Consider the following 10499-nt stretch of genomic DNA (forward strand, 5'->3'; position numbering starts at 1 on the left):
CTGAGAGTAGGAGCTAAGGGGGGATGGGAGTAAGGAGTTAGGGGGCACTGAAGTAGGAAGCTAGGGGGCTGGAGTAGTAGGCTAGGGGGCTGGGAGTAGGAGCTAGGGGGGCTGGGAATTAGGGCTAGGAGGGCTGGGAGTAGGGCATAGGGGGCTGGGAGTAGGAGCCAGGGGGGCTGGGAGTAGGAGTTGGGGGCTGGGGTAGGAGTTAGGGGGCTGGGGCAAGTTAGGAGCTAGGAAGAGGCGAGGAGTGTAGGGAACTAGGGAGTAGAGGCCAGGGGGCTGGAGAGGAGTTATGGGGGCTGGGAGACGGATTAGGGGGCTTGGGGAGTTAGGAGCTAGGGGGGCTGGGAGTAGGGGCTGGGAGTAAGGAAAGCCAGGGGGGTATGGGAGTAGGAGCCAGGGGCTGGAGTAGGAGCCAGGGGGCTGGGAGTAGGAGCCAGGGCTGGGAGTAGAGTTAGGGGGCTGGTGCGTATAGGAGCTCGCGGAAAGTAAGGAGACACGCCAGGGGGGCCTCGGGAGTAGGAGCAGGGGCGCTGGGAGTAGAGTTAGGGGGCCTGGGAGAAGGAGCTAGGGGTCATTGGGAGTAGGGGCTGGGAGTAGGAGCAGGGAGACGCGGAGTAGGACTAGGGGGGCTGGGAGTAGGAGCTGGGGGGTGTGGGAGTTTTAGGGGACTGGGTAGTGGTGTCTAGGAGGCTGGAGTTAGGGGCTGGGGCTGACGAGCTAATAGTGGGGTAGGGGGGCTCGAGGAGTAGCGGCTAGGGGGGCCTGCAGAGTAGGGGCTAGGGGGCTGAGAGTAGGGGGCTAGGGGGCTGGTGAGTAGGAGCTAGGGAGGGCTGAGAGTAGGCAGCGTAGAGGGCTGGGAGTGGGGGCTGGGAGTAGGAGCAGGAGGGGCGGGAGTAGGGGCTAGGGGGGCTTGATGTTAGTTGGGAGCTGTGGCTCTGGGGGTCTGTAGAGTCTAGGAATGCTTAGGAGGGTTGGGAGTAAGGGGGCAGAGAGTTAGGAGCTTAGGGGGCTGAGAGTCAGGGAGCCGAGAGGGCATGAGAAGTAACGAGAGCCTAGGGGGCTGAGAGTAGGAGCTTGGGGGCTGAGAGTTGTAGCGATGTCTTGGGGCTAGGCTTTGTTGAGGAAGTAGCGAGGAGCAGGGGGCTGCAGGGTATTGGGCTGTAGAGGTTTTATTTGTGTTTGGGTGTTCTTATTTGTGGTTGTTGGGGAGGGCGGAAGAGTAGGGAGGTGGGGCTTAGAGAAGTTAGGTCGAGCTTCGGGGGCATCGGCCGATCGGTGGCTTTAGGAGGGGGGCCTTGAGCGTTAGGTGGCTGGTGGATGCGGTCGGAGGGGGGTGCCGTAGGGTGGGGGTGCGCGTTGGGGCAGGGGGGCGGTAGGAGTGAAAGTGGGGTGGGAGTGGAAGGTCGGGGGTGACAGAGTCACGGAGGTGCGGGGGTGCGCTCGTAGACGCTTCGGGGGGGGTGGCGTTCGGGAGCTGGGCGTAGAAAGGTCCTGTGGCTCGGGCTGAGGGTCGGTCTGGGACTCTGACAGACTGAGGCCTTGATGTGTGTTTCCTCAGCCTAGCGCTGCTAACCTCCATCTCACTGGGACTCTGACAGACTGAGGCCTTGGTAAGGCCCAGAGAGCAGGCCAACACGCACTCTCTCTCTCTTTTGCTCTCTCTCTCACACTCACAAAAGTACACACATGCACTGACTAATTATGAGCATATCTTAACACACACAAATATACAGATCCCATACGCACACACATAATACACACACTCACAATTGGGAGAAAGCTTAGACTTGACCCACACGCTGATACACAAACATACAAAGACTGGAAATGAAGAATAAAGGTTCCTCCTACTTGGCTGTAGAGGATCTGACTGCCCAGCCCATTTTCACCACAAGCTGGTTGTTTTTAGACAGCTCAGGTTACACACAGAGTTTACTGAAAGGAGTGGAGGAAAGGCATATGCATGTTCTATAGTCCCTGATGTAATTCGAGCGCTTTCGATGCAGCCACAGACTCCACTAAGAGTTGTCTCAGTCAGTGTACATTATTTAATATGTCTGGACCTAAGTTTGCTCTCACTCAATGTTAACTAGCGATGTAGAGTGTTTTATGGGATGGAGGTCAAAGTATTCAGGTTTGTACTCTTAACCTTTTGGGTTTTCTCTCCTCCCTTCCATCTCTCCCTTTCACCTCTCAGATCAACAACAAGGTGTTGGTGCCTCAACAGGTGGCCCAGGATACGGAGCAGGTACGGGCACTGGTTCTGGGGAGCGAGCTGGGACAGCATCTCCTAGGATACCGGACCATCAAGAAGGCCATTCTGTTCCCTAGGACCGCCCTCATCAACTTCCTCATAGAGGAGTGACCACTCAACTCTGGATGCTGATTGGTGGACTGTCATGTCAATCAGAAGACCACAGCCACTCACAGACTTGAAGGCGGGGACATCATGTGAACGGAAGGATGAAAAACTATTTGTAAATTAAAACAATAACTAGTATCAACAGACATTTTTGTWAAAAAAAAACAACAACAAAAAAACATCTTTGTGAATAAAATTATATATTTTGCATTTGGTCTGATCTTTTATGAAATGTATAAAGCTGAAGATGAAGGTGTGGTGTTTGTGCTCACACAGTATGTGCTATAGAACCTACAGAACATAGTGCTGAAACTAGCATCATGAAAAGCTGATGAGTGAAATAGAACATCCGTCTGTCAGATGTGATACCAGGAGTCATACACTGAGACTGGAAGTGTTTTCAGACTGAATGACATGTGTATCACTTTCCCCTTGTCACCATGGTGACACCAGACCCTACTCCAGTGCAGAGAGTTGTTTTGCAATCTGAAGTCACCATGTTAATATACGGTCATGCATGGTTACGAGGTGATATGGCTCCAGTGTATCTCTAACATCTGTCCCCAGCTATTCAACAGGTGAGTGAGGGTTAAGCCACATAGAGTCCACTGATAAATGCTGATATTGTGATGTGATTAGGTCCCACTCATGTTGGCCTCCATCAGTGGCTTTCAGTTTGAACAGAAGTGCTGAGGAACATTCCAGAACCAGGACCTCTGGCCTCAGTGGGAACACAATCACGTTCCATTCAGAACACTAATTCCATAACCACACAGAACTCCATGTATGTTGTTGAGACAGACTGCAGCAGGGACAGGGACAGATAAGACAGGACTCAGGACAGGGTGAGTCAGCCAGACCAGAGAACAGACTGAAAGGTGTTGATTCCAGTCTGTAACTGTCGTTACGAGAACATAGAGGAATTTGACTGGCGTCTGGAATCACAGCTGMTATTCTGGTCTGACTGARGATGRCATCAGTGTATTGGCCAWTGGATACAGGTTGCGGCTGGGTTGGATTGATGAGGTCATAGGAATGGGACGGAGGTACATGAAGTGAAGAGGACACAAGATATTTGAATCCAGTCTCCCCTTACCACAGCCCATTCATTACCGGTCATTAACATCATCTATCAGTGAGCCACCTCATGGCTTGTAAATGGGACTCTCCTTCCCTGTCATGTATACCCCAGTGACTGAGCACAGAGTTTTCTGTCTAACATCTACTGACTAGACCCATTACTGGTTCTAAGTGAGTCACTCAGATCATGTTGCTGGCAGAACGTTTTATTCCAGTAGCAATTTAAAGGGTCCACCACAAAATGGACAGCTCCCTTCAGCAGGATTAGACATGCGTTCTGAGCAATCAGGAAGTTGTCATTTGATTACCGGACTCTATGTGATGTGCCAGTCTCAAGATCAGTCTGTCAGTACCCATCTCTGGTTCCACCCTGACCTTCTATGGTCCTTTTATATGAATTGTATAGCCTTATGCCTGTTTTGATGTTACTCCTTTTGTCTCCTACTGTGGCCTCTACTGTGTGAATGTTCAAGGTGACATTGTATGTATGTAATTGATAAACAGACCTTATAATGTATGGTCTGAAACTCTGGGTCAGCTCAGAGAAGGAGAAGCCTGTCTGTCATTCTATTCTGATGTTGTTGTTTTAGATTTGACACGGTCAGACAGTGTGAAATGTGATCAGGTGGAACATTTAAATTACAGGGAATAAGGGAGACGTATAGGGGAAGGGGAAGGGGGAAGATGGTTGCTTTTAAAGAATGGCAGAGGCTGAGCGGTGTACTATAGGAAGCCTTTCTGCCTCAGTGAGCCCCTGACCTTTGACCCAGACCCCCTGGACATTCCATGTGTATCTCTGACCATCAGGTGGACAGGAAATTCCTCACAGGAGAGACAGAATAACAGGAAGTTAGAAAAATGACCAGGAATTAAGGGATGAGCTAAGGACCAAAGGCCCTTTTAGAAAACAATTCCCCCACAATCCTTGAAGTAGTTGCAGCTGATTTGACGGAATTGGCTTGGTGAAAGCGTTTTCACTCGATTTTAAGTTGGATACTTATTAGCTGATAATGACTGGCTGAGATACCCTAAATGGTGCAGTTTCGAGCAGTAATAAGCAGGTGTTATCCTAATGTTGCATTAATGTAGTCAGGCTGATGCGAGGGAGAGCTGTGACACACTGGTCTGAACAGGACAGGAGCCGTTGTTAATGCAGAAGCTGGCTTGAGCTTTGATTGGTTCTCTCAAACAGTTTTTTCCCCCGAGGGGTTGAAAACTCTCATTGTTTGGATTTGAAAATCCAACAGTTGTATTGAAAAGGGGGTGGGGCTTGTGGGCTGTGTGTAGCTGCCCTTGTGGGTGTTTGAGTGAGAAACACAAAGGCGAGCCAATCAGTAAAAAAGCACAGCCCCCTTCATTATCGACTCATCTTGCCTACAACATCATGGAGCCTTCCCAGACTGAAGTGAAGAAGACTTTGAGTTAGGTGTCAGCCAGACTAGCAGTGATCAGCAGTTATAAACAGTTATGACCTCTTGTTGAAAATGACTCAAGCTGAACTGAGTACTTGATTTATTTTTTAGTTGACAGACACCATAGCTGTTTTATGAGAAGGTGCAAACATGTTTTATTCTCATGGTGTTACAAGTGAAATAACAGAACCCAACCTGGCTAGTACTCTCTTTACTGGTGATGTCATCAGAGAGAACAAAATGGAGAGAAAGGAAAGAGAGATAGGGAAGGAGAGAAAGATACATTCTAGCTACTCTCATTCAGTCCTATCAGTGTTTCTCTTTTGGCACACTGCTGAGGCATGACTCYGGGCTGTGTGGGATATGAGGGAGATGGTTGTGAATCGTTATCAGCCACCTGATTCCCTCCCCTTTCTCTCTGTGTTGTTATTGCTCCTTCGCAGTTACATTCTCTCTCTGGATCCACAAGTGTTCTAGCTGGGAATCCACACTGAATATCACACAAATGTAGTGAAATGGACACACTTGCTAGCCAACTTCAGCAGTTTCTCATGGTGTTTTGAGCTCCTTGCCCACTGCTTTCGAGGAGGAGAGAGACACTAAGCAGGTTTCCATTGACCCAGGTTTATTCGACAAAAGTATTGTAAAAAAAAAWATATAATAATCATTGCGCCATCTAATGGAAACGGCAGATATATAAATATTTAAAGATCGAAAACAGTTTTATACGTTCGACGGGTGTATTTATTTTGTCTAACTTTTTTTAAACAAATGACGATGAAAATGCTGTTTTTAGAATAAATGATGATTGACAAATAATTCTAAAGGTACGCGGGGCACGTGATGTCAGGTAGCCTAACTATAAACTCCACATTCAATTCTAAATGCCTAGTCTACTGCTTGCTAAACACATTTGCTTTGCAGGAGAAGGATTGTCCTGACTTTCAAGACTGCCTGAATCGCTTTGCTTTTCTGGTTGGCCGGGAAGTTTCACCATCCAATTATTTCAGATTTGCAAGTTTCACAATGGCACGGGCCATTGAGACATTAGAATATGGCAAATATAGTCACTTATTGCATTCTATCCATGCTGACTTTCGCGGGCTACCTAGACATGAAACAGGTGTCAGGACATATGGGCTGTGGCAATTTATTAATGCGCAATTTGCCAAAATGGGCAATGGAAACACTTCAACCACTACATTTTTATATAGGTTTTTGCAAGATCATTTTTTAGGTATGACGTCATTACGTCCAGCTGTTTTTATCGACACACAAGATAGTTAAATGGAAAAGCACCCTAGCAGGCAATTGTCGCATCTATTTTCTATGCAAACTTTATAAATGTCGACAAAAAAATCTCTAGATAATTTAATGGAGACATAGCTAGTGTCTCAGAGGAAGGCTTGTGATAGTCAATAGTGATTTTAAAAAAAGTCAGGTATTACTTTATGCTCACATAAATACATTTCATTGCCCAGTTATCATACAGTATATTGACACAGTTCAGACCGAAATTCCCCTGAACACACATTTGATTGTGTTAGCAATAGCCCCCGAGACATTTGACACCTTCATCAGCGCAGCTGTTTCCATGGCTACTGTAAGTCATTAAATAGGCAACAATATTCCTCTGTGACTCAACTACCAGAGGAAGACCACAAACCTAGCAGCAGGCCCTCTCCAGACTTACAGAAGGCATACATTAACATAGTCTTTAATGGGTTTGAAAGTTTCCCCCGCATCATGCTTGACTTGGTGGAAACTAAAGGGTGGAGTATGAGGGCTAGTCACACAAGCATTCTCCATTTCACTAGGCTGATTCCAGCCTGCTTAATTGTTTGAAGGGGATAAAACATACTAGCCTGGTACAACCAGACTGATCTGGCAAACTGTATATATAAGCTCACCAAATCAGTGTGGTTGTACGAGGCTAAAAACATACAGGAGCTGGCTAATTCTCTCAGAGACTGAACTAAATCGGGTAATTTGGTAATCCAAGGAGGTTTGTTTGTTATATTTAATTGTTTTGATGATAAAGCTAAAGCATTGGTATGTATGGTAAAGGACCACATTAAGCCACAGTTATTCTGTTGTTTACCTCTCCATAGCAACACATCACTTGGAGCAGGTTGGCTCAAGGGTAAAGGACCACATTAAGCACACATTTTTGTTGTTTCCTCTCCACTAGCAACACATCCCTTGGAGCCAAGGTTGGCTCAAGGGTAAAAGGACCACATTAAGCCAGAGTTATTCTGTTTGTTTACCTCTCCATAGCAACACATCCCTTGGAGCAGGTTGGCCTCAAGGGGTAAAGGACCCATTAAGCCAGAGTTATTCTGTTGTTACCTCTCCATTAGCAACACATCACTTTGGAGCAGGTTGGCTCAAGTTTTTGTAAGACCACATTAAGCCAAGTTTTATCTGTTGTTATATAACCTCCATAAGTCAAACATCATACTTTGAACCGTTGGTAAGTCTAATTCAATTTGTTAACTGTCTACATAATGATTGGTCTAAGTCTATTGCTAATTTCATCTTTCTCAAATGAAAACGTAAACATCTCTGTCTCGTCGTCGAAATGATCGGACAAAGGTGCAGCGTGGTAAGCGTACATTTTCTCTTTATTATAAATGTGCCAACAAAACAAGAAACACAAAAAACGACACGTGAAAGCTTACTAGAGCTATCAGCGGCCACATCAACAAGACAACTACCCACCAAATACAAAGGGAAAAAAGGCTGCCTAAGTAATGATTCCCAATCAGAGACACCCACGATAGACAGCTGTGCCCTGATTGAGAAACATACCCGGCAAAACTAAAACACCAGAACATAGAGTTTCCCACCCGAGTCACACCCTGCCCAACCCAACATAGAGCAATAAAAAGATCTCTACGGTCAGGGCGTGAACAGTACCCCCCCCGCCCCAAAAAGGTGCGCGACTCCTGGCGCAAACCTAGCACTAATAGGGGAGGGTTCGGTGGGCATCTACCTCAGTGGCGGCCTCCGGTGGCGGGACGCAGAACCCCGCTCCACCTCTGGCCCCCCACTTTGGGTGCGCCTCTGGTGCGGGGACCCTCGTCGCCGCCCCGGACTGGGACCCTCTCCGCGGCCCCGGACTGCGGGACCTCGTCGCCAGACCCCGGACTGGGGACCCCGCCGCAGGCCCCGGAACGGGGACGCCTCGCCGCAGGCCCGGATGGACCCGCGCAGCCCACTGGGGACCCTCGCTTGCAGCCCGGACTGGGGACCTCGTTGCAGGTCCCCGGCTGGGGACCCTCGTGCACGGCCCCGGACTGAGGACCGGTCGCTGGAGGGCTCCGGACATGGGGACCGCGCTGGATGCTCCGGACTGGGGACGTCGCTGGAGGATCCGGACTGGGGACGCGTCGCTGGAGGCACCGGACTGCGGATCGACGCTGGAGGCTTCGTGCAATGGATCCTCACTGCAGGCTCCGGGCAAGGATCATCACTGGAAGGCCTTCGGGCATGGAATGATCACTGGAGGCTCGCTGCCATGGATCACTCACTGGACGGCTTCGTCGCCATGGATCATCACTGGAGCGCTTCGTGCCACTGGATCATCAACTGGAGGCTCGTGCCTGGATCATCGAGAGTTGGTGCATGGATCATAACTGGAGCTTCGTGCCATGGATCACACTGGAGTGCTTCGTGCCATGGATCTCATACGGAGGCCCTTCCTACGTGAGCCGGAACAGGTCCTCACGGACTGAGGAGATGTACTGGAAGCCTGGTGCGTGGAGCTGCCACAGGGCTACCAGGCTGGGAGACATACTGGACGGCCTGGTCGTGGAAGCCGGAACAGGTTCTCACCGGACTGGGGAGATGCACTGGAAGCCTGGTGCGTGGAGCAGGCACCAGATACACTGGGCCGTGGAGGCGCACTGGAGGTCTCAAGCGTAGAGCCGGCACAACCCGTCCTGGCTGGATGGTTACTTTCACCTGGCAAATGCGGGGCGCTGGCACAGGACTCACTGGGCTGAAGAGACGCACTGGAGGCCAGGCGCGCTGAGCCGGCACCATCCGTCCTGGCTGGATGCCCACTCTAGCCCGTCCAATGCGGGGAGCTGGAATGTAGCGCACCGGGCTGTGCACGCGCACTGGAAACACTGTGCGCTTTACCGCATAACACGGTGCCTGACCAGTACCACGCTCCTTGCCGTGAGCACGGGGAGTTAGCTCCGCCAACCTCCCCGTGTGCAACCCCCAAAACATTTTTGGGAGTGGCTTCCCGGTCTTCCTTGCCAGCCTTGACCCTATGTAACGCTGGTCCCCTTGACTAGCTGCTTCCGCCCTCCTCGCTGCTTCCACCTGCTCCCACGGCAGGCGATCCTTTCCAGCCAGGATCTCCTCCCACGTCCAGGAACCTTTTCCTTCCAGAATGTCTTCCCATGTCAACTCTGTCTGCTCCTCCCGGCAACGCCGTTTGGTCCATTTGTGGTGGGTAGTTCTGTCACGATCGTCGTAATGATCGGACCAAGGTGCAGCGTGGTAAGCGTACATTTCTCTTTATTATAAATGTCGCCAACAAAACAAGAAACAACAAAAACGAACGTGAAGCTTACTAGGGCTATACAGGCCACTAACAAAGACAACTACCCACCAAATACAAAAGGAAAAAAGGCTGCCTAAGTATGATTCCCAATCAGAGACAACGATAGACAGCTGTCCCTGATTGAGAACCATACCCGGCCAAAACATAGAAACACAGAACATAGAGTTTCCCACCCGAGTCACACCCTGACCAACCAAACATAGAGAATAAAAGATCTCTACGGTCAGGGTGTGACAATCTCTGTTGTTGCCAGTGGCGTGTATTCATGAAAGCCAAGGGAAGCCAGGTTTCCTAAAAAACAAATGAGTCTCTCTGTGTTTCATAATTTTCCTTAAATTCGCAAGAGGCTGAATGTACTGTATCTCACCGGAGAAAGCATCCGAAACAGTCCCCCTTTGTCTGTATGTGTAACTCATCTATCTGATGCTGTCTGGTCAAAAATAGTATGACATAAAATAAGAGCCAATCAGAGTTGCGCTAAACTGAGTGAGCTCAACTGTGAATGGTCTTGGCGCACCAAAAAGAAGTGTCAAGTGAAGCCAGTTTGGATTTGACTTCACACCAATCACATCACATTGAGAGCAAAATGTAATTGACAGAAACAACTTAAATTGTTGTATCTCGTTGTGTTGTTGTCCTGATGGCTAGCTAGCTACTGTAGATAAAATTGTCCCTTTCCTAAATTAGCCATGGATGGAGATAGAGATTTGGACTTGAGGTTTTACTTATTTCTCCATACTGGCCAATGATTATAACGGTAATTCTGATCCAACCAAAAATTCGTACATTGTGCCCCTGGCCTGAGAGGATGGAAGTTGAATGTGTAGCTAGATGTAGTAGGCTAATGTTAACTAGCTGGCCCTTTCGTTCTCCATGAAAGGAAGTTAGGCTAGTGAGCAAGCATTTTAGCCAGGTAGTCTAGGACAACAAAAACTAAAACTGTGTACTGTACGACAGAGTCATAGACCATTTTGTCAACATGAAAGAGAGGAGGATGGCATTTTTCTACAAGTGGGGTGAGTCGACATGTTTTTTCTACTTGCACGAATGCACACACACA

General features: G+C 48.9%; 1 protein-coding gene across 1 annotated transcript; it reads right to left on the reverse strand.

Annotated features, from left to right (window-relative positions):
- Window positions 1-102: 102 nt before the first annotated feature.
- Window positions 103-1042, reverse strand: LOC139024002 (uncharacterized). Its single transcript, XM_070438332.1, has 3 exons — window positions 969-1042; window positions 721-812; window positions 103-557 (listed from the first exon to the last, which is right to left on the reverse strand). Exons 1-3 carry the CDS (start codon window positions 1040-1042, stop codon window positions 103-105), a joined length of 621 nt encoding a protein of 206 aa, XP_070294433.1.
- Between the last annotated feature and the right edge of the window lie 9457 nt (window positions 1043-10499).

Source organism: Salvelinus sp. IW2-2015, unplaced genomic scaffold (genome assembly GCF_002910315.2).
Source record: "Salvelinus sp. IW2-2015 unplaced genomic scaffold, ASM291031v2 Un_scaffold789, whole genome shotgun sequence".
In the NCBI taxonomy this organism is placed as follows: Eukaryota; Metazoa; Chordata; class Actinopteri; order Salmoniformes; family Salmonidae; genus Salvelinus; species Salvelinus sp. IW2-2015.

Coding starts and splice junctions, on each gene's coding strand:
- LOC139024002 (XM_070438332.1), bottom strand. CDS start 1,042: ATGCCCTCTCGGCTCCCTGACTCTCAGCCCCCTAAGCTCCTAACTCTC. Junction 813..968: donor CTTACTCCCAACCCTCCTAA/GCATTCCTAGAC, acceptor CCTACTCACCAG/CCCCCTAGCCCCCTACTCTC. Junction 558..720: donor CCCTACCCCACTATTAGCTC/GTCAGCCCCAGC, acceptor TCCTTCTCCCAG/GCCCCCTAACTCTACTCCCA.